At 46.6% G+C, this 22,775-nt stretch overlaps 3 protein-coding genes across 8 annotated transcripts in view; 2 read left to right on the top strand and 1 right to left on the bottom strand.

Annotated features, from left to right (window-relative positions):
• LOC111844921 (ADAMTS-like protein 3) overlaps window positions 1-7,130 on the top strand; it is a 76,514-nt gene extending 69,384 nt beyond the window's left edge. For 5 of the 6 annotated variants that reach the window (XM_072717918.1, XM_072717917.1, XM_072717919.1 and 2 more), the window contains 8 exons: window positions 656-838; window positions 1,521-1,631; window positions 1,724-1,936; window positions 3,455-3,638; window positions 3,981-4,185; window positions 4,262-4,371; window positions 4,789-5,003; window positions 5,464-7,130. In XM_072717918.1, the coding sequence (XP_072574019.1) occupies window positions 656-838; window positions 1,521-1,631; window positions 1,724-1,936; window positions 3,455-3,638; window positions 3,981-4,185; window positions 4,262-4,371; window positions 4,789-5,003; window positions 5,464-5,588 (1,346 nt within the window). In that variant the 3' untranslated portion in view covers window positions 5,589-7,130. Of the gene's footprint in view, window positions 1-655; window positions 839-1,403; window positions 1,632-1,723; window positions 1,937-3,454; window positions 3,639-3,980; window positions 4,186-4,261; window positions 4,372-4,788; window positions 5,004-5,463 lie in introns of those variants that run through there. The other variant, XM_072717922.1, reaches the window with a different exon arrangement.
• A 363-nt stretch (window positions 7,131-7,493) lies between these two features.
• Window positions 7,494-10,144, bottom strand: saxo2 (stabilizer of axonemal microtubules 2). Its single transcript, XM_023813869.2, has 4 exons — window positions 10,006-10,144; window positions 9,161-9,340; window positions 8,853-9,055; window positions 7,494-8,618 (listed from the first exon to the last, which is right to left on the bottom strand). Exons 1-4 carry the CDS (start codon window positions 10,041-10,043, stop codon window positions 7,627-7,629), a joined length of 1,413 nt encoding a protein of 470 aa, XP_023669637.2. The 5' UTR covers window positions 10,044-10,144; the 3' UTR covers window positions 7,494-7,626.
• Window positions 10,145-10,223: 79 nt separating this feature from the next.
• The window catches only part of efl1 (elongation factor like GTPase 1), a 52,125-nt gene continuing 39,573 nt past the window's right edge, over window positions 10,224-22,775 (top strand). The window contains exons 1-12 of the mRNA XM_023813905.2: window positions 10,224-10,280; window positions 10,759-10,882; window positions 11,524-11,591; window positions 11,723-11,807; window positions 12,368-12,501; window positions 12,677-12,814; window positions 14,058-14,266; window positions 15,727-15,850; window positions 17,734-17,813; window positions 17,907-18,043; window positions 18,871-18,993; window positions 20,655-20,754. Coding sequence (XP_023669673.1) covers window positions 10,792-10,882; window positions 11,524-11,591; window positions 11,723-11,807; window positions 12,368-12,501; window positions 12,677-12,814; window positions 14,058-14,266; window positions 15,727-15,850; window positions 17,734-17,813; window positions 17,907-18,043; window positions 18,871-18,993; window positions 20,655-20,754 — 1,289 coding nt within the window. The 5' untranslated portion in view covers window positions 10,224-10,280; window positions 10,759-10,791. The remainder of the gene's footprint in view (window positions 10,281-10,758; window positions 10,883-11,523; window positions 11,592-11,722; window positions 11,808-12,367; window positions 12,502-12,676; window positions 12,815-14,057; window positions 14,267-15,726; window positions 15,851-17,733; window positions 17,814-17,906; window positions 18,044-18,870; window positions 18,994-20,654; window positions 20,755-22,775) is intronic.

Genomic DNA, 22,775 nt, shown 5'->3' with positions numbered 1-22,775 from the left:
ATGTATTTATGGGGGGGGGGGGGGGGGGTTTAGTAGTCATGGTGCTGAATTGCCCAGAGATTAAGCTACAGCACCCCCTATGGGGCACAAAAGCACAGGACAGTCACCTATGTGAGTCTGTGAGAAGTGTACCCTAGCGTTCTGTAGAAAATCTAAAGTTAGCTTCACACTGGTGATATTGTAGTTAAAAACTTGGCCTTACAGCTAAGAGGTTGCTGGTTTGAATCCCAGTTAGGCCCTGGTGTAGTGCTTTACATGATAAAATGTGCATTTAGGGGACTATTTGGGCTGCTTCGCTTCAGCTTGTTGAAGATGAATCAAAGAAGCTAGTTATTTTCGGGGTGTCAAACTCCAGTCCTGGGGGGCCGGAGCCCTGTGTAGCTCAGTTCTTTCCCTGTTCCACCACAAATGATTCAGCTCAAGAGCTGTGTGGTAATTAGCACAAGGAGGTGAATCAGGTGTGTTAAACGAGGGGAAACTCAAAAATGTGCAGGGCTCTGGCCCCCCAGGACTGGAATTTGAAACCAATGTGTAATTTTGGTTTAAATTATATTGCTCTCTGATGGGCATAGTAAAGTTTAATTTTTCTCATTTACTCCAAAACTGCTTGGTGTCATGTCTCTGCTGCCCTCCATGTCTCTGTACCCTCTTTCAGGTGTCCCGCAACCTTCAGTGACCTGGAGCAAGGATGGAGGTGACCTGCCCCCAAACGCTGTCCCTCTGAGGAGAGGCTCTTTATTCCTCCACAACGTTTCCATGGAGAATGTTGGATCCTACTTCTGCTGGGCCTCCAGTCCGCTGGGGAGGTCTGTGGCCTCCAGCCTCCTGCTGGTGTCGGGTGGGTTTCAGATATGCCCGTGTCCGTGCTTTAACACAAGCCTTATGGGAAGCTCTGGCTGGAAAGCACCTTGTTTTTTGTGAGATGTAGTCACTGTCACTGTCAGACCTTCAGGATAATCAGGTTAATAGCAGGTGGGCATCCGTCACACTGAGAAGTGTAAACACAGAGAGAGTTGCAAACGCTAGGCTAAGACCCGAGACTAAAGTGTATTTAGCTGTATTTCCTGTACCACTGCATTATGGGTAAGCACCGGGCTCTATGATTCCACCCAGGATCTCAGTACACAGGCTGCTTCCAGGGGCTTGGGAGGGGCAAGGGTACCCTGGCAGAATCAGGGGGCCCAAATCTTGACAGGGGCTCTTGAATATGTAAAATTATATATATAATATTATGTGAGGGGACCCAAGGTGACATTTTGTCAGGGAGCCCAGAATTTCTAGGTAAGTCTCGGCCGGCTTCGAATTAAAATTTGAATGTAAGTGGGAAAAGGACTAGAATGTGTGGTGAACGTAGTAAAATATTTACATTTAGTTGGTCAGCTGATCTCAGATCTTTTTTGTAGCTAGATGATGTTCTGGAGTGGTTCTGGGTAAGAACTTCACTCAAGGGTACAACAGCAGCCCCCTTGCCTGGAGGTCTTTAAGGCACGACCCGCGGGATCGACATGTTTTGTGAACAGGGGCTGCCCAGGGCAGGGCAGAGCGGCCTCACAGGAGCCAGAAGAGGGTGTTGATGGCCTCTCATGTGGGTACTGAGGTCACTGCCAGACACGGGGACATCCTGCGGATAGGTGGGTCCCCCCGCTGAACCGCCCATGCCGGAGTCAGCATTGGCTGCAGGTCTCACCTTCGCCTACCACTGTTGTTCTTGCCCCCCCACCAGGGTGTCCAATCCTCCCCAACCACACCCAGGCCATCAGGTGGACCTTCCAGAACCGCACCCTGCTGGTTACCCACGGCCCGCAGCACAGGAGGCTGGCGGGGGGGCGCTTGCTGGAGGTGAACACGCTGCTGGCCAGGTCCAGTGGCACCTACGCCTGCCATGTACCTGCAGGCCACCAGAGGGCGTCGGCCTGGGCCCGTGTCCGCCTGGAAGGCGAGTCTGCCACAGGGAAACATCCTCACCCAATACCCCGACACTAAATGATGAAAAACAAAGAATCCTTATAACCTAAGTCTTTTGACGACCTAAATGTTGATGAAATGATCCAAAAGTCACTACGGTTTGTTCTTTGACCGTCGTCAGAAAAGCATTCTACTCTAACAGGAGCAGACATGCCCAGTTAAAAAAAATCTTATGGGAAACTAAAGGTACAGTCACAGTTGTGCAAAAAAATATTCGCACCTCGTTCTGTTCCATTTTAGCTGATTGATGCGATAAGTACAAAATTCGCTTCTGGTAGCAAAGTGAATTCGGAGGGCATTTTCAGTCCAGGTTCAGTTAAATGAACTTTGACCCACAAATTTGTGTAGCTAAACCAATGTGCGGGGGGGGGGTTACCCCCCTCAGTTCCCTCATTATCATGGCTGTGTCTGGACACCCCCTGCTTTTTGATGCAAGCTGTCTACGCAGGGCTGCCGACTTCAGTCAGCCGGCTGGAGTGAGATTTTCAATTCGAGACAAGTCTGCACACGCATGCACATGCATTTACATGTATGTAACAGTTTACATGTATTACATTGTAAATAATTTGTAGGTTTTGCAAAGAATGCTTTTTATGCAGCTAATTTTTTATTTATAATTAAATAGTATAGATTTGCTGTTAGATTTCTTCCATCAGCATGAGAGTCTGAAAGCCTGAGTCTCACACCAGATACATGACAATTTATAAATTGCATATAAAATATTGCAAAATAAAATTGTTGCTGGGCTGGCAGTAAGTATTAAGATGGAGCTTAAGGGAATGACCTAAAGCATAATTCCAAAACATTTTATAAGCAGGGTTTGATAACTGCTATGCAAGTCCCTATTGGCAGTATAGTGGATTAAATGTGGCAGTAATATCTCATCATATCAATTCATATGCACACACTTATTTTATGCTATTTTATGAAAGAGAAGTTTCTTAATAATAAACATATAATGTGGGAGAAGAACTTGCGTACCAGTTACCACAATACCTGATTTTAACACAGTATTTGTTTGTAACGCAATACGTGTTTGTAAGCCAATATCTGTTTGTAACACTTCATTAGCTAGCGTGCTTCTTGCATGTATTTCCATATGGTATTTTCATAAGTAACGGTATTCCAATATTCTGGCTGAAGGAAAATACCGCGGTATACTTAAGGCCTGTATTTCCCATTCATGCTCGACACTGTGAAGACACTGGATATACATTAGTGTGACCGTATCTAAATCAGCATTTAATCTGAAATTAATAATAAATAAGATGCAGATTAAATTATACATTCAGAATTATATTTTGAAATACTTGGATAGACTGTGAGAAAGATTACTTTAGAATGCCGCTTTTTGTTAGAGGTCTGTATCATCCCATTAGCAGAGAGGGTGTATGAGGAAAAGCCCCCCCCCCCCCCCCCCAAGCTGTGCGGGCGGCCAGTGTGCTTATGATTCGCTGTTCATCAGCTGATGATGTCTTGTGGTGAGCAGAGTTGACCTGGAGCCCAGGAGAGTGGACCGCTTGCAGTGCCACCTGTGGGTCAGCTGGGACCCGCTCCTGGAAGGCTCACTGCGTCGGCCCTGGGGGAGAGGAAGCTTCCCCGTCGGCATGCCATCACCTCCCCAGGCCTGAGAAGAGGCCTCAGCCCTGCAATGTACAAGACTGTCCTCCGAGGTGTGCTGATATCGGGCTTTCATTACCTTATTGCTGTATTTATGAACAGAGAGCACCATCTAGTGGGGGCAGAAAAAACAGCAAGTGGTTCATAAAGCTACATTTGGCCATCACTACCATTACCTGATTGCTGGATTCCGGTTTTTGATAGAGGTCTGTATCGTCCCATTAGCAGAGAGGGTGTATGAGGCAAAGCAGTTGAAAAGGGCCGTGTCTGACCAGCCCCTCTCTGATTGCTGGATTGCTGTTGTCCTGTGTATAGTTATGTGACACAGACAGAAAAACACAATCCTTGGTGACCAGCATAAGTGATGTGTGCTCACTTCTGTTATTTTTGTGCAGCTGGGGGGCCACCTTGTGGTCTGGCTGCTCCAATTCCTGTGGTGGTGGAACCCGGCGTAGGCAGGTGTCCTGCCAGCAGCTGAGCTCTTCCGGCACGGTCACAACCCTGGCTGACTCCGCCTGCTCCGGAACGCCGCGTCCTCTCCACGTTGAGGGATGCCATGGACACTCTTGCCCAGGCTGGTTTGCGGGCCCCTGGGGGCAGGTGAGTCTCTGCCCTCCTGCCGTAGCCATGACGATGGCCATGGGAATGATGATCTCATGATGTCACACCACTGCAGTGCTCCGGACGGTGCCTAGGCCCTGCCTCAGCGATCCAGAGCCGGCCAGTGATTTGCAAGCATCACAATGGCTCCACCCTCCCCGAATCTCACTGTGATCACAGGAACAGGTGTGGCACAGACCGGTACCTCTTAGCTGGTGCAGGATATCATACAGGTCTGGCTGAATGTAACTATTACTGGGAATTACAATTAAAATGAATCCGCTGCAAATAAAAGCCTGCTTCACTTCACTTCAGCATCAAGTCTTGTTTTCTGTTTGTGATAAGCTCTCACAAATAAGACTGACTTTAGAAACTATGCACTGATTATGAACCACAGCTTTATTTATAGCCCTGAGCTTTTTGAAGTACATCATATAGCAAGATCCTCTATGTATTTTTTGGGTTATGTATTGTAAATATTTACCACAAGATTGATGCTTTGATTGCAATGCCTTTGTTTAACTCTGACCTCTACTGGACAGTCTAGGAATTACACTTTGTGCAGGTGTTGAGTTGTGGTGTTGGTATATTGGGTGCCTTTAGGTTAGCCTCCACGCGGAACTGCACGTCCGAGCAGTGCAATGTGCAGTGGAGGGTAGGGCCCTGGAGAGCATGCAGTGCAGCCTGCGGCAGCGGGATCCAGTCACGCAGGGTGGAATGCATCCACAGGAGGACAGACAGGACCCTGGTGCACCAGCGCTGTGGGTGGCGGCGACGGCCAATCACATGGCGGCACTGTGTCATCACTTCCTGTGGCGGTAAGGCCTGCAGACAGGCATTTAGTCAGGGGCCAACTGCCCATAATGTGTGCCTCTAAATCATGGTGAAATGCTTACACAGGATTGGAAGTTAAGATCGCCCACTGGCCTGTGGCAAGTGATTTAGATACAGGAGAGTACAAAGAAACAGAGCGCTAGTCTGCTGGCTGCTAAATTAAGTTTTTGGCTAGTTCCAGCTGTTTGTATAATACAGGTTCTTTGAATTTCAGCGTGAATGTGGTCTGTTTTTGCTTTCAGGTGCAGCTTTTTAATAATGCCTTTTATTATATTTTAAAATGTGTGATTTGTGTGATGTGAATCCTCTGCAATATCTGGACTGATGTGGGTGGGATTATTTTTACCCCTCTTTAGAAACACCTGCTGATTTCCCTGTGTGTTCCTTATATGGAGCTCCTGTGTCCCATGATGCTCTGCCTTTTGTTGTGTTTTTTTCCCTCAGGTGAATGTGTAGATTCGACCCATTACTGTGCTGCCGTGAAGGAGCTCAGCCTGTGTGTCATAAATCTGTACCAGCAGAGGTGCTGTCGGTCCTGCCAGGGGAAGGAGACTCCGCCCAAGCAGTGACGAGATCTGGGATTGGTCGAGGCACTAACTGGACGGCCAATGAAAATAATGGACTGTGTAAAAAGATAGACTAATGTTCTGCCACTAACATCAGCGCTTGTCAATAATATTGCTGTATATATGAGGTGTATGTCTTTTGCGTCTGTTTTTTAAGAAGATGGTGAAGAGAGACGTGATTTGTTTTTAGCGTAGGGCAGAGGATGACCTAAGCAAGAGGCCCTGACTGATCCTTCCTAGATGCCTTTAATGTCATCACATCTCCCTCACGTTTGCTGGATGGTCTGATGAACTTCCTGCATTGCCATCGCACCTGTACCATGGCGGTATTGTTTTCCAGTTCAAGGTAATATTATAATTGTGCTGTTTATATCTGCTGCCAACATAATGCTCTCACCATAGCAGAGGCTCAGCGCCCAAAGCTACTAAGCCTGGCTTGATATTATAATGGAGTTCAGGTTGAAATGGAACTAAAGTACAACAGCTGAGCCCCTCGTGAAGCAGCAGCCTTCAGACAGACCATGGTGTTTGATGGAGATGCACAACAGGGCAATGTGTCAAATCCTGTGAGATGACAGGAAATGGTTAAACCTCTTTGATTATGTTAAGAAAGGCATTGCAAGAAAGTTCTGTATTATAGAATATATTCAGTATTTCACAGCACTGTTTCTATGCCTGTATATAATGTTTGACAGTACACTGTATAAATCCCACTGCAAAAAAGTAACACATGGTAAATTTTTAACGAATTAGCCAAGTCTTATTTTAGGTCCAAACATTTGCTAAACTAAACACAGAAGAGAAAAGGGCCTGTGGTTATGTGCTGAATTTTAAAAAGTGTTTTGAAATGACATTCTTCTCCTGGAAACCTGCCTAACTGGCACCACATCGTTCACTGCATGTCTGGTTCAGTTCCTATCAAGCTGAGGACGATGTGTTCGGTGGGAATCCACAGTGCTTGCAGATGTAAACTGCTTGAACTTTTTTTGCGGACACAGAATGTGACAAAAACTTATTTCCGTGCCAGTTAGATTGCTTTACAAAGATTTTACAAACTAAAATGAATGTTAAAATGTATTATGAACAAATCAAAAGGTGAATAATGTTTCTCAGTGTTTTTGGAAGGGACAGACTGTATGTGAGGGATCTCAGAAAGGTGCATGGATTTCATCCGGCCACCAGGGGTCACCCTCACTGGCAGCTGGTGCATTCCTAGTAATGGCCTTGTGTCCTTTTTTCAATTGTGTTTCAAAACCTGCCTTTTATGTAGGACTCTTAAAAGTGCAATATTGTACCCTGTGTGTTAACTGGCACTTTATTTTCTTATAACCAAAACCTGAAGATTGATGTATCTTTCTGCTCTGTATCTGAGATTTAAGGCCGAGCACCTTCCAAGTGTAGTGTGACTTCCGGAGGCATCTTCCTGGCCTGAACTTCCTGTCTCTGCTTCTGATTAGCAGGCTAACCTGCTGTTAGGCACTGGGTCCTGTCAGAGAAACTGTATTAACAAAATAAAGACCATATTACCACCAAATCCACTACAAACCTTGTATACGCTCTTTATTTTTAATACTATCCAATAGCAATTTTTGTGCATGTTTATAAAATATGTGAATACACTTGTGGTAATGAATTCATATCCCGCCTTATTTAATTCTAAGCTTGGCACATATTAATTAAGCTTTCCTTTGAATATTTCAATACGTAATGCTAAAACTGTACTTGACATTTGTTCTCATTATAAACATGTCAAATGTATTGAATGAAATCATGTCCAAATGTAATACAGAAAGACAAAGAATGGTGCTTGAGTAAAATCAATGTAATGAAGTTAATTGTTAATGCTGTAATATGTTGCAGAAATATTTCTTGTAAATAAACATTGACCTGTTGATGTTTTTCCATTAACCTAAAATTCTATCTGTGGTATATTTATGACGGCTTATATGTGACCATGATACCTTAATACATGTGTAATAATGATGTTCGCGACACAGACAGCATTTTGGGTGACTTTTCAGCACATAATCACGGTTACACTTCATGAGATCGCAGCCAGCTCAGTAGATGGGATCTCAGGTGCACTGGCCTCATCGTTCCTTTCCTGAGAAGACAGCCTGCGGTAGAACCTATGGCCTCGTTCATCGCTCTCCTGGAAGATGTAGCCGTGAGGAGAGTCAAAGCTGGCCGGGCACATGTCCGTCTTCTTGGCTGTGAACTCCGTGCGGTACATCGTTCTATCATCAAATGGAGACTGTGTTCTCATGGGGACATTTTTGGGTTTAAAGCTTGGGTTGGGTTGGATCTGATGCTGGATGTAGTGCAGCTTAGAGGTAGTCAGGTTCTCCATCTTCTCGCTGGCTTTTGGTACTTCTTCTGGCTTGCTTCTCTTCTCTTGTATCTCCACCATCCATGGTCTGAAGGTCTCCCTTGTGGTGGTGCTACCTTGGAAAGGAGCCGTGGACCTCTTTGCATGTGAGGCAGGCTTGACAGGGATGAATGGCTGTACGTTGTGTCTGATAAAATCATTCTTGGTGGTTGTGCTTAGGTCCATGGGTTTTGTGGGGCTTTCATAGTCCACTGATTTTGAGAGCTGTGGTAGAGTCACTGGCCACTGCTGGAAACTATCCCGGAATTCCGTGCGACTTTCAAAGGGGGCTTCCGAGGTTGCCTTGGTAACCAGTGGCTTGCAGCTCTCTGGCGGCTGTCCAGGTAAGCCTTGGAAGTCTGACTGGTGGGTGGTATGACCCTGGAAGGGCTGGTTGTTGGGCTTGTTCTCCTCGGGGGCCCTGACATACCTGGCCTCCAGTGCGTGAGGCACGTATGAGACGCGGTTGCTGGTGAGGCCGTCAAAGGGCACGCAGGAAAGCTTGGCTATGCTGGGAGGCTTAAAGCTTTCCCGAGGAACCAGGCCTCTAGGAACAAAAGCATCCTGGAATGTTGTTGCATTTCCAAACTTTCCAGATGGAAGGCGATAGGTAAATTCTGGTTTCGCCAATTCCCTCTTGCTAATTTCCCATGGTCGGAAATCCTCTTTTAAAAAAGGAGTGTTATATAAGTGAACATCTTTAAAAATGACACCGAAGACCTTTTTATGTAAAAAAAACAATAAGGTGATTCGGTCATTTGTATGCTAAAAAAACGGTGCCCAGTTTATAATTACTGTACATTTAGATCATTATAGAATGGATACATTTTAGGTGCCAGAAAATACATTTATTGAAGTAATCAGATGAATGGGTACAAAATTAACCTTGGAATCATCACCTTTGTAAGTGGGCAGCGTGTCCAGCCTCCCCTCGTTCAGGTGGGATCTCCGCAAGGGTCTCACAGGTATGAACGGCCGCACCTGGTATCTGTTGAAGTCCAGCTTGTACGTCGTCCTGAGATCGATGTCTCCGCTCTTAGGCCTGTACTCCACTTGCTGTCTCACATACTGGGGCGTAACTTCATGAGGGATGTAGTCGGACCTGGACGGGATCAAGAGGGAAGACATTTAACCCCTTCGTTTCAGACTAGAAGATGTCAATTTCAGGGCACCTATAAGCATGTAAAATCACTTGCATGCTTATTACTTGAAGGTGCTGGTTCCATCCATTCTCTCCCGATTCTCCTGGTACTCCAGCTTGGGTTTTCTGCTCTTGGGGGGGGAGTAGGGCCCATATGATGGGTATTTCTCTGCATATTCTGTCTGAACATGAACCTTGGGTCCCTTACTGTACAAGGCAGTGGACTGTTGTTTGCAGCGATGACGTCTGTAAGGACAGAATTTAATTTCGTCAAACACCAGAGGAGACATCTTGTAAATAGAAAAGCTTGACTGTTGACAACTTGACCAATGTACCACCTAAGCTGTTTCATTACAGTTAGTAAAGCTAGTATTCATTACAGTTTCTTGAGCTCAAGTTTCAAGTTCAAGTTTCGGGTTTTATTGTCAGATGTGTTCTGGGGAACACAGTGAAATTCTCATGTCACAGGTGCAGATTTGGTGACAGGCGAATGAAGGGACAATAGGACCAACAACAGTGTTTTGCTTTCTTTGTAATAACAGCAGATGATGCACCATAAACATGTTACATGGCTACATATTTATTTATTTTTAACATTGTAACTGTGACTCAAAGACTTTCGTGACAGAAAAAGCTGCGGGCGAACAGGTATCGATTGTTACCTGATACCCATTACTGGGACTTCAGTGTCAATGGATAATTAAAGAAGTAATCAGCCTGAACATTTCCTTCCATTCATCTTCCAACCGCTTATCCGGGACATAATTAGTATGTAACATAGTATCCATAACCTCCATATAAAATTATAAGCTAATTTAATTTTTCGTAAAATACAAATTTCAGCCTTAGAAAATGGACATATCTTAGATGCAGAAGTTCTCAAAGCAGGGTGGTGCTTTTAATTTCCTTACCCGCAGTTACAGATATTACAGATGCACGATCGTTTCATGATTTATTCTCCTCGTAAAGATAGTTTTCCCTGCCGCAGCGACAACCCTGACCGACCCTCTGTACAGCCGACCCACACAACACAATCGTTTCCAGGGAAGCGTCAGGTCTCCCAAGCAACCGGAAGGCGTCCTAGCGACGACGTCGCGTTATCCGTACGTGCGTCAGAGGGCAAAGTTCACGAATTGCAACTTACTTCCGGAATAGGAGATCAACGTGAGTGCCGCTACTGTCTGTTGTAAGTTTGATCTTCATAGTAGCAGTTTATGACTGAATTAATAATATTTGCGATTGTGTAGATTAGTTGAATAGATGGGATAACTGACTTGGGTTGATGGAATTTTTAGAATGTGTCACCTCACGTGTAGCTTTTCCACGTTACAGTTACTTTAAGTTTTTAAGTAAAATGTATATACTGTAGACACGCAATTAAAAACTGACACTCCAAGTGAGTCGAGAAATGCTTGAATTAACATGTGCGTTCGTGCTGTCCTACTGCGGGCGTAAAGTGGCATGGCGGTGTTTTCATTAATGTTATCTAATTGTTGTGTTAAATTTTCAGTTATCTTTATTGTAGTAATGATCATTATTATAAGTTAGCTGGATCAAAACAAATCATGTCATCGGAGTGAAGAATTAAGGCAGTAAACATTGAATATTAAGAGAACCGTAAATAAATTGTTCTGTGTACTTTAAACGAAATATTTTCTTTACAGATCAGCTGTAAATCATCGATTCAGCCTTCAAATATGGGGCACACAAGTTTGGAAAAAATCATTGCACTACAGAAAAATACATCGAATATAAGGAATCTGTGTATTTTAGCTCACGTGGATCATGGTACGTTATGTGTTTAACGATCTAAATTTAGTTGTTTATTGGTACTCAAGTTATTGCAAATGCTTCAGGCGCCTAATGTGATTCTTGCTTTGTTATGTGTAAATAGAAAAATGAATTTCTTATTTGCGTGCCAGCTGCATTCAAAGAAGTACAACAGACGATTAGTGACGGTAAATAGCAAATAAAGGAAAATAACACATTGTTAGGTAAACTTGAGAATGTACCGGAGGTGCGTTAGAGGTAGAACCCGGGGGATGAAGTATCAGAGTTCATAACAGCAGGATTTGATAGTTTGTTGAGGACCTGCATTGCTTACAGCTAAAACCCGAGACAGTTTCTTCTGTCAGACTATCAGACTGCTGAACTCTGGCCAACGAACCAGTCCGTCATCCATATCAGCCAATGCCCATTCCCGCATAGCTGTTTGTTGTTTTTTTATTAATCGTATTTATCGTTTGCCCACTTTTTATTAGTACAATGCCATATATGAACACTTCATGTTGTTTTGTCTTATTCAGTTTTTTTTGTTGCACTACGTCTTTGCTATCGTTGTGGGAATTGTGTGGCTCACTCAACTGTACTGTGACAAATTAAGTGATTTAATTATTTGATTAAATGTGTTTTTTAAATGTGGCTTTTAGGGAAGACAACGCTTGCAGACTGCTTGGTCGCCAGTAACGGTATAATATCCAGTCGAATGGCGGGTAAGGTTAGTATTTTAAAATCTCACTACCCAGTTTAACTACCTATTTTGGTGCTTTTTGGAAGAAGGGTTTATTTTTCTGTGTTACTATGGTGAGATGCAATGGTGGTAAACTGTTGTTTTATGCAAATTCCTAGTTGAGGTATCTGGACAGCAGGGAGGATGAACAAATCCGAGGCATAACGATGAAATCCAGTGCGATATCACTGCATTACGCCACTGGTAAGTCAGAGTGATGAGTGCCTGTGGCAGCAGTGGCCAGTCTCGTCTGCAAAGGGCCGGTGTGTATGTAGGTTTGTGGGATAACCTGTAGGGCAGCTGTTCAAACCCAGGTGTGAGGACTCTTCAGCCAATCAGTCCTCTAATTAGCAATCTGATTAGGGAGTTGCAGTGAAAACCCGCACACAGAAGCGGCCCTTTGCGGATAAGACTGTCCAGCCATGGCCAAAGAGCTGTAGTAACTGAATAGCAGCATGTGTCCCAGTGTCTGATCAATGGATGCAATAAAGTTCCCAATTGATAAATAAGACAAATCCTTTATTTGTTGTATGCACAAGTACCAGTACAGGTACATTGGAATGCTTCTCTAGCTGTACATAGCTTAGGGGTCACAGCACAGGGTCAGCTAATGTGCGGCGCCCCTGGAGCTGGGGGGGGGGGGTTAAGGGCCTTGATCCTGGGCCCAGTAACATGTGAGTGTTCTGCCGAGGTCGGGGCTTGAATCTGAGATCATCCGATCTCAGCACAGAGACTTAGCCCAGCTGTCTGCCTTCCTACCTCAGGGGGCCAGGAATACCTCATTAACCTGATCGACTCACCGGGCCACGTGGACTTCTCGTCCGAGGTGTCGACAGCAGTGAGGCTATGCGATGGGGCCATCGTCGTCCTGGATGCGGTGGAAGGGGTCTGTCCTCAGGTGCGAGTGAGCGGCCGCATTCCCGTTTACCAGCCAGCAAACACACCCAGGGTGCCCCCTGTCCGCTGCCTCGTGTGATTTATCAGTGTGAAATACGTCTCTTTGTGTGGAACGTGGTCATGTAAACCCGATGCCGATGGATCCGTGTATAATGGCTGCTCATGTGTTGTTTTAGACCCAAGCAGTGTTACGACAAGCCTGGCTGGAGAACATCCGTCCGGTTTTGGTCATTAATAAAATCGACAGGCTGATCGTAGAACTGAAGCTCACGGCACAGGAAGCTTACATCCATCTTCAGAAGATACTGGAACAGGTGTGTCACGCAGCTGTCAATCATTATTGTTAGCTTTATTAATTTGTTTTTATTTTTATATTATTTTCAATTTTCGTTTGCAATCCAGTTTGATTTTTAGTTCATTTTCAGTGTAGTTTTATTACTTTTTATTTTAAAGATATGCAGAAACCCTTCACATCCATGTGAGTTAGGGGCGAATAATACTTGGGCACCCCTAAACCTAACCCTAAGCCTAACCTGTAACAGTCTGCAGGCATAAATGATGGCATAAAGGGTCCATTTATTACCAATCTCTAAACTAGATTTGCGAAGTGACTTCATCATTTTCTATCAAGACCTTTTTATATCATATACAAATCATCTAAATTATTAAGCCCCTGTATGAACAAAGTCACTACTGTACGCGCTGAGAGCATTACGTTTTGGACTGATTAACGACACTGAAACGGTAAAAAGTTATGGCTTGAAACGCGAGATTCTGTAGTCATAAAGACCTAATGATATTAATTAATTATACGATTTCTTGTGATCCAAATCATTTTCAGTACTGCGTCGTTTGTGAGTTTCTGCTACATTTTGTATATCTCCAAAAAGGAGATATACAAAATGTTTAATTGTTTAATTGATGACAGGAAAGTTGTGGTTTCCTTATAAGTTTTAGTCATTTTATTTCTATGGATAGACTGAAGTTGTAGACTTGATTTATGCAGGGTTGCCAGGATCCAGACTCACACAAGAAATCTTTCGGCCAATCTGTATTATTCCATTATAAGCCTAAAATTAGCTACATCAAAAGCTTTGGGGTAGTTTGCAAACCCTACAGACTATTTACAAGGTAATAAAACTGTTACATATAAATGGCTGTGCATGTGTGTACAGACTTGTCTCAAAATGAAAATCTCACTCCAGCCAGGTGACCGAAGTTTGTCAAACTGTTTATCTGTCCGATCTTTAGAGAATCCTATATAAAATGCAGTTCACATTATGTAGGACAAGACATGTTCCTGATGTTATTAGTGATCAAAGATAAACCATTACTTTAGTATTATAGCGGTAGCGGAAAGTATTTGACGTTTGTTTTTATCTTCAGTGAGTTTCAGCAAGTTAGCGTTTAGTTGTTTTATTTGCGTATGTTGTTTTATTTCAGTTTATGAAAATGTTAATGAAAGCTAAAACTATAACATAATGATAATGACGCTGGTCTAAATGGATGCCAGGTAAAACATCGGCGTCTGTTGAGCGTTTGCTGGTGATTGTTCAGGTGAACGCCGTCACTGGCTCCCTGTTCACCTCCAAAGTCCTGGAGGAGCGAGCGGAGAAGGACACGGAAGCTGCGGGCACGGGCGACGGAGGCGATCAGGTCTACGACTGGAGTGCCGGGCTGGAGGAGACTGATGATTCTCACCTGTACTTTTCACCTGACCAGGGGAATGTGGTCTTTGCTAGTGCCATAGATGGATGGGGTTTCAGGTACCGTCTCTCTCAACTCCACTAGATTTTAAAGTGACCCTGCCGGTTTTTTTTACATAAATAGACCACCAGGGGGAGCCTTAAGCTCGCGTTTTAAAAACACTGCAGCCTGTAAAACATAATTTGGAAACGGTTATATATCAGAGCCAATAGTCTTGACTTAATGGTTAATAATCTGACGTTGCCATATAGTAAATTAGAAAAATGTTTACAATCGCCATGCTAAATAATCGTTCTGTATAAGATGTAGGCTTCATGTGCATGTTGCTGTTCTGTTGCTGTCTTACTAAGATTCTTGCATTCAGGAAATGTCAAGAAAAAAAAAAGGCTTGATGATGATTTAAGTATGTTTATAGAGTTACCAGTGGGCCGCGATGGGTTTGATGAGAGCGTCAGACTCAGGTTTACCTGTCACTGTTAATGCTGTCAGTAAAAAAAAAAAATAGTTTTAATTTTTAGTAAAGACCCTTTCTGCTCTGTGTTCTGCCAGTTTATTTCCATTTCCACAGAGCCGGTATGAACAGGTCGGGCAGATGTCGTTGTCTCTTTTGTGAAGTTTAGATTGAGTCTGGCTCAACATTTTTGTCTGGCAAAAAAAAATAGCCGGCAGAAGCGTCCCCAGCACACGCTGTCGCGCGGGTTAATAATGGGGCGCGGTAATGGGTTTCGAGTAGAGAACCGAGTCAATTTGCATCAAGATTGTATTTTATTTCAGACAGCGGATAAGTAATTTAGATACTTCAAATCAGGTCAGTGCAAGGTTGAAAGAGTGATTAATTTACTTTGCCTGTGCTTAGTAATGCTGCTTAATGGACTTCAGGAAAAGAGCAGGCTGCCGTGGGCTGGTGTGACTGGAAGATCACAGAGGCTAAGGGGGGTGGGGGGGATGGAGAGACCAAGCTTAAGGGGGAGCTTTGCCATTTTGATTGCTAAAATCTAAAAATAAGGCCATTAGCACATAGCTAAGGCAGTCTGGCCAGTAATCAAGTCATTTTATTGTCACAGTGTCTTCTGCAGTTTGGAAAGATTATGGAGGGAGATTTAGTATGAAATGCAGTGGATACTGTCTCTGTAGCCAAACTCTAATATTGCACATCGTGCCTCTGAGCTGGAAGATGGAGGGGGTTTTTTTCTCTCTAACGGGATGGTTATTAAATTGGCAGAAACGCGTCATGCTAGGCTAGTGCTGAGTCCTAGCAAATCTAGCGCTTCCTGATGTGAGTCACCGGGGCGCCGTCTCAGAGCACTGCAGGTCCTAATGACAGAAACATCTGGAAAAGATGAAGGTCAGATGTTTAAGCGAGCGGGGCAGTCTGATTTGAGACGTTGGTCCAAACCGAAATCGGAGCACGGAGAAGGGGGTTGCAAGCCAGTAACGGGGGGGAGGACGGTGACTTGGGACGGCTGTAGGGGTGATCATGATCACGCCTGTCTCTGCCTTCTGTCGTCCTGTGTTTCAGTGTCCGGCAGTTTGCTCACATGTACAGCCAGAAGATGGGCGTCAGGTCTGAGGTGCTGCTTAAGACCCTGTGGGGCGACTTCTACCTCAACACCAAAGCCAAGAAGATCATGAAGGGAGCTCAGGTGAGCAGGGGCAGGTTTCGCTTGAGGCCTGGCAGCCGTCTGCCGCATCCCTGTCCCATTTGTGTGACCTGCTCGCCCGTCCGTTGACGCGATGATGATTTATCCATAAAAGTTTTCTTCCGTAGGCCAGTATTGTACAAATAGCCAACTTTGTATTGGGCTTCTGAAGCAGACTGCCGCCTGTACTGACAGGAGACATGCAGACAGCCAGCTCTGGGGGGGGGGGGTGTACTGTGGCGGTCTGTGGGGCAGTAAAGATGATGAATGTTGTTTATCATCTGCACAGCAAAATCAAATTAGTCACTGTGAGTCACAAAGCCTCCCCTGTTTAAACAACCCCACCCCTTAAAGATAATGTCAGCGTCTCGCAGGCTGTCCTTTTAATTATCAGCCCTCTTAATGAGACGCGGCTGAGCTGGGTGGTCTGGACGTGGCGAGGGGTGACGGCCGCGGTGCTGCGCTCGCGGGTTCGACCCAGGGGCTTAGCTCCGCCCCAGAGGCTTAGGTCCAGGCCGATGGCTGGTGATAGGTTGTTTGGGCCTCTGTGATCTCTCCTTAATGAGCCCCCCCCCCCCCCGAGTATACAACATAGGCTGCCGTTTGTGTCCACTTCAGAGCTTTGATCTCCCCTTGTTTGGCCGAAGTGAATTTTTTTTTTTCTTAATTGGTATCCCTGTGATGCGTTGAGCCTCTCGGTTATCTAGAGCAGAGAGACAGCTGTTCTGCCCTGCCCTACCTGCCCTGGTATTCTTGGGTTAGGACCAGAACTGGAAAAAGAACTATGTACTCTACATATGACAGTGCAGTCAGATCATTTTTGCTTGACGGTCTTGTGGAAACGGAACAACTGTGGAAAGAGCCCCGCATGGGCTGGCTGATGCCCGTCTAGGGGGTGAGGGGGTTTGGCATTGAGACAAACACGGCTTGGTGTGCAGTGTATGCCCTTTAACCCCCCGTCATGAGACCGGCATGGCCGGTCCGAGATCATGGCTCCCCGACAATCCATCATCGCCTACCACCAGGCAGATGAGCTTCATCTAGAAAATTTCCATCAATACACGGAGCCCCCAGCTGTCGCCTTTGACCCCGAGACTCTGCCCATCAGCTGCTATGTTTCACCTCCCTGCCAACACGACCAGGCGAGTCTGCGGTGACCCCAAATACGGTCCCATCCACTGACCATTAATCTTTCGCAGTATCGCATATCACTTCGGAAGACGGCGATTAAGTAACTGTGCCACGCTCGCGCCTCGCCAGTTAATTACAAAAGCGCAGGTCGGAAAGTAATTGCTTTAACAAATTAGATTTGGCGAACACACAAAAATCAGATGTGAGAGATTAATTCTGAGTTTCAGTCTATGATGACTGTGACTCAGACAAGACCGTAGCTATTAAAAAGCACTTGATTATGTTGAGTTTCATTAAGAGGCCGACACCGAAAATTGGGGAACCGTTTGAGGAGGGTAAACATGTCACCGGTTTGAGATCGGCGTCCTTTCGAGAGGGGAGAGATTACGGGGACGTTAGTGTCACTGCCAGGCGGTGGTCCGGGGAAAAGACCCCTGAAGTAGCTCCTCATATGGAGTCGTTTTGGGCAAGGCGGACTGGAGCCAGAGTCATTTCTCTGGAACAGAGCACTCTGGGGGAAGGCCGTGTAACTCTCGGCGTGCCTCATTGACCAGGAGAACACAGAAGGGATTGGTGTTAAAACAAAGCGCGCCAGTCGTAATTGGAGGATTTAGTTTGACCCTAAGAGTCCCGCAGTAAATCCCTCAATTACCTTAGTGGGAATCGTCAAAGCTGGCGGCGCTTGGCTCGAAGTCGTCTTGGACGCCTTTGATTCCATTCTGCTCCCATTAATTTTTTTTATTACGTCTTTTAAGGCCAAAGGAAAAAAGCCACTGTTTGTCCAGCTTGTCCTTGACAACATTTGGAGTTTGTACGAGGCCGTCGTCACCAGAAGGTAACGAAGACGCTCGCTCTCTCTGACGTCCGAAGCGCGGCGGACGCGGGATGTCGGGCGTCGCTGCTGACGACTTCCTCATTTTCCCCGTAGGGACAAGGAGAAGGTGGAGAAGGTGATCTCCTCCCTAGGCATCAGAGTGGCGGCCCGAGACTCCCGGCACTCAGACCCCAAAGTGCTCCTCAGCGCCATCTGTGGCCAGTGGCTGCCAGTGTCCCAGGCTGTCCTCAGTATCCTTCTTTGGGGATTGTCAGCACCGAACTGCCTTCCAGCTTCTGCTCGGGCCCAAAGGGAGGATGACCTGGTTTCTTGTGCAGTGTGAGCAATAAATCAGCTCAGGAACATCGCCGGTCTAATTTAATATTTTCGCAGGGGTTTCTGAAAACCTCGCCCCAAAAAAGTTAATTTATATTTCTAAGTGTGACTTTCTTGGGCTTTGCGTAGCTGACCTGCTTGCTCTCTGCTGTGCTGTGTACCGTGTAAAGTATAGCTGTAGGAGTGATTAACCAGCTGGTCTGTGCTTGTCATGGCTGGACTTCTCACTGAGGAAGCCTTACGTCAGCTAGCTTATTGTTAGCATGTTGAAAATGTTGGAGGTTGGGATTCGCTTTGTTGTTGCTGTTTATTATTTATGAGCATGCTTTCAGTAAACACTGAGAGTTGCAGCCTGTCTGTGCTGTTCTCTCTGTTCTCTCACGCCTGTTCTTTCCCGCCTCGTCCGCATTAAATAGCTCCCCGGCAGTGGAGGACACCTTTACGCCTGTCTTATCTCAAGACGCCTACAGCCAAGACTGTTTCTCATCATATTAATAGTTTTTTTTTTTTTTTTTTTTTTTATATATAAAAAGCATTGCTTGTATTTTCTGAGCATAAGAAAGGAATAATTGAGCATGAACGTTTTAAAATAAAAATAGGGAAAGCTTTCTGTGCTTTGCAGATGGCTCTGCTAAGAAGGTGATACTGGAGGTGTTTGTAAATGCAGGTCCTCCGGCTCCTGGTTAGGGCTACCCACAATGCACCCTTCCTCCGAGCACTCCTCCTTAACCTGGACCCGCAGCGATGGTGTGCGAGAAGCTGCCGAGTCCGCTGGACATGCCGGCAGACCGGGTGGAGAAGCTCATGTGTGCTGGAGCGCGGAGGTTCGACTGCCTGCCGCAGGAAACTCAGGACCTCAAGAGAGGTGATTGCAGGAAGCCTGAAAATATTTTACTTTTCCCCTCTTTGTCTTATTTCCCCAAAGCTGCTTTCTTTTTTGGGATATATTTAGTCCTTCGCTCTCTGAAGCTCTTTCAGATGAAACTTTCAGGCAGCTATTTTTTTAAGTGAATTTTTGTTTAAGGTTTCCGCCTGCCAGTGGCTCTCTGAGGTCTAATTGTTCTGTTTGTGGCCTGTCCGGATCCTCATATTTCCTGTAAATGAAATGCGTTTTTCCGCTCGACCTGCATGTTTGGTTTTCCGGCCGAATCGCCGTTCCTCTCCATCCACAGAGATTCCCTTTGATCCGGGCCAGATCAGCACCAGCGGCTCGGTTCTGCTGTGACCCTGTAGGTGGGGGACCAAACTACTCCAGGCCCAGTCTGTGTTTTTACATGTGTACACGTGTCACTTTACGGGATCTGCAAGCCCTCCGCTTGGCCCGGCAAGATGTGGGTTTTTAATGTTTTTTTTAGCCGGTGTGCTGCGGGCCATGATGGCATTGTCAGTCTCCCTTATCCCATTTCTGCTCCTCTTGCATGATGACATTTACGCGGGCTGTTGCTGAAACGAGGCCCGGATTTCGGTCTGGAGTTTGCCACGCGCTTTCCCACATCTGACGGTCAATCGCTAAATTGTCGCTAACTCGACATTTTTTGACTCGGATGGGTAAAAGAGAACGAAATGACGTCTCATTGATGGTGACGGACAACGTGCCGGTGGATGGCTTCGGTGGTCACCAGCCGACGGTCCGTGTGTCTTTGGGAAACCGCAGTAATAGCGTGGGGTCACATAAGAGAAAAGACACACTGCTGTCTGGGGAAGCTGACGCTGTGATGTCATCAGGAGGCGCCCCACTGCCCACCGTTCCGTCGCAGGCCTCCTGCATATCGACGCCTTTTGCATGCATTTCTAGTTGTCGCACGTCTGTTGTCCTGTATCTAGTTAAAGCAGAATTTCTGTGCCCCATTCCTGTCTTTAAAGTTCATTTTCCCGCCTGATAAATCCAGGCGATGGACATGTGCCAGGAAACCAAGCGCAGATTTTTTTTTTCATTTTACAAATATGATTCACTAAACTGGTGTTTAGTGTGGATTCCTACGACAATTGACACAGACATTTCCATTAACTTTTTTTTTTTTTAAATGATAATTTGATGGTGATACAGCCATTTTAGCCGATTTGATTGCTAAACGATTTAATGAAGTTGCAGTTAGATAAAGGATGAATGGAAAAAGTGTGAAATGCACATGGTGGAGTGGGCCCCCAAGAGCCGGGGCCCCATAGTCTGAGTATGGGGGCCTCGCAGTGGGCCCTGATCTGAGTCGCCACAGAAGGGGGGCCTGTAGTCTGATGACAGAGGACCCTGCAGTGAGCTTCCGAGGACGGGGACCCTGCAGTCAGAGGATGGGGGCCCGCAGTATGAGGACGGGGGCCCATGGTATGAGGACGGGGGCCCCGCAGTCAGAGGTTGGGGCCCATGGTATGAGGACGGGGGCCCCGCAGTCAGAGGATGGGGCCCATGGTATGAGGACGGGGCCCCGCAGTCAGTGGATGGGGCCCGCGGTATGAGGACGGGGCCCCTCAGCTTGCACAAAGCCGCCCTCCCTTCCTTAACTCGTGTGCTTCTCCCCATTCTCTTTCCAGCATTTTTGGACTGTAAGAGTGATCCAGCGACTCCAGCCATCATTTTTGTGTCCAAGATGTTTGCTGTTGACTCCAAAGCCCTGCCGCGGAACAAGCAGAGGTATGTGAAGGATCTGACTTGATTGGCGGGTCAGCTCCGCCCACTTCCCCAGAATCAGACAGCCTGCCCCTGCCATTTGCCCGGCGTGACCCCAAGGCAACTCAGCCTCATCAACAGTGACTCCTTACGATTTCTGTCCTGTTCCGTCAGTTCTGATCATGGCATGTTCGCCATTCCCGAAGATAGGCCCAGAATTCCCTTCACTCACCATGACATTGATAGTTTGTTTTTTTTTTAGTTGTTTTATTGGAAGACCTGTCACTCTCCGAGTCGGCGAGCGCATGCGGCAGATAGAGGCGGGAGGTCTCACCGCTGCGCTGGCGGAGGACGTGTTTTCCTGAACTCTGCACTTCAAAGGAAACCGCAAGTGGCGCAGCTGTTAGCCATGGCTTTGCGAGAGGCCGCTGTTCAAACCACCGGCACGGAGAATCCCGCCAGTAAACCTCCGGCAGCTCGCCATCTTTGTTTGCGCACCTTGGGTGCTGCGTGGTCCTCCTTGCCAGCTCCCTAATGTGATTAGGCAACGAAACACGGCTCCCAACTCAAAAGGCAGGGGGCGGTGGAGCAGGGAGGGGGGGGCAGGCCTCATTACTGAGAGCACGTTCCCGTGGGGAGCCGCAGCGACAGATACGGGACCATTAGCGCTCTCGCTTTCACACGTGTGCCACATGTGGGTGCCACTCTGCGCTCACACTGCGACTCCTGCGGAGTTATTGGCATGGGGGGGGGGAGAGAGAGGCCAGGAGAGAAGGAGAGAGGGAAGAAGATGGACAGTGAGAGATGGGAAGAGGCAGGGAGAGAGAGAGGTGAGAGGGGGAAACAGCAAGAGAGGGAGGGGGAGAGGAGAAGAGAGAGGGGGAGAGGAGAAGAGAGAGGGGGAGAGGAGAAGAGAGAGGGGGAGAGGAGAAGAGAGAGGGGGAGAGGAGAAGAGAGGGAGAGAGGAGAAGAGAGCATAGAAGAGAGAGGGGGAGAGGAGAAGAGAGAGGGAGAGAGGAGAAGAGAGAGGGAGAGAGGAGAAGAGAGCATAGAAGAGAGAGGGGGAGAGGAGAAGAGAGAGGGGGAGAGGAGAAGAGAGAGGGAGAGAGGAGAAGAGAGGGGGGAGCAGAGAGAGTAATAAGAAACAGCCTTGGGTTTCCAAACCCAGGAAATATTGTCCATTTTTCATTCTCCTAACAAGAAAGCCGTTAAAGACAGCTGAGTTCAAACATAATCCAGAGCTGCCGAAATGGAGTTGTGAAGCATCTGGAAGAAAGATCTGGCCCTTGGTTTGGCAGCAGTGATTGGGGGAGGGGGGGGGGGCGGGCAGTGCTGCTTCCCAGGCCGCTGGTGATGTGACAGGCAAACATGCGACGTGCCGCACTACAGCCTTTCATCGGTCAAGCATCAAACGCAGGAAATGCACGTTAGCAGCATGTTCACGCACGTGGCAGCCTCTTGCAGGCCAGTGCAGTGCCTGTGTCTTTTGCACGCAGAGCTCTGACTGGCTGCTCTCTCATCTTCAGACGGCGGGCTGAGAGCCATTGACTGATGCTAATGGTAATGCAGTGCTACTGAACGGCGCGTTTCACTGCAAGCTTGTCAGTCAGGCGTAATTTGACCCTTTCACATGTTTCAACGTGGAAATGGGGTGAATGTGTGTTTGTGTTCGTGAAAAGCATCAGCGTCGTCTTTGTCTTACCAAGATTGCCCAGCTGTGCTTGTCGCTCAGCGATCTCAGGTGGGAGCGTGATTGTCCCGTTTGAGTTTGCCGGATTTCAGCTGCCGTGTTTTGCATGGCTTCTCCTAGACGACTTGGAAATGAAAACCCTGTGGAGGGGTAGGGGGTAAATTTGTATTTTTTTCCTTGCGGTGTTTTTGCTCTGAATCACATAGTTAGCAGCGCAGACAGCATCACAGGCAGAGAGGAGATCACATCATGCCAAATCTCAGCCGTAGCTGTAACCGTCGTCGTTGTTCTATATCCTGTCATTCCACACGGATGACCAATGGCCAGGCTCACAACTAACCTTTTTCCTGAACTT

Source organism: Paramormyrops kingsleyae, chromosome 11 (assembly GCF_048594095.1).
Source record: "Paramormyrops kingsleyae isolate MSU_618 chromosome 11, PKINGS_0.4, whole genome shotgun sequence".
Taxonomy (NCBI): Eukaryota; Metazoa; Chordata; class Actinopteri; order Osteoglossiformes; family Mormyridae; genus Paramormyrops; species Paramormyrops kingsleyae.
The sequence above is the reverse complement of the archived record's forward strand: the minus strand, read 5'-3'. Positions and strand labels throughout refer to the sequence as shown.

What these genes read in the sequence shown, in the direction of transcription:
- saxo2 (XM_023813869.2), bottom strand. Translation starts at nt 10,043, where the DNA reads ATGAAACGATCGTGCATCTGTAATATCTGTAACTGCGG. An exon ending in TGTAATATCTGTAACTGCGG is followed by an intron (nt 9,341 to 10,005) that starts GTAAGGAAATTA and finishes CTGTCCTTACAG; the next exon opens with ACGTCATCGCTGCAAACAAC. An exon ending in GATGGAACCAGCACCTTCAA is followed by an intron (nt 9,056 to 9,160) that starts GTAATAAGCATG and finishes GATCCCGTCCAG; the next exon opens with GTCCGACTACATCCCTCATG.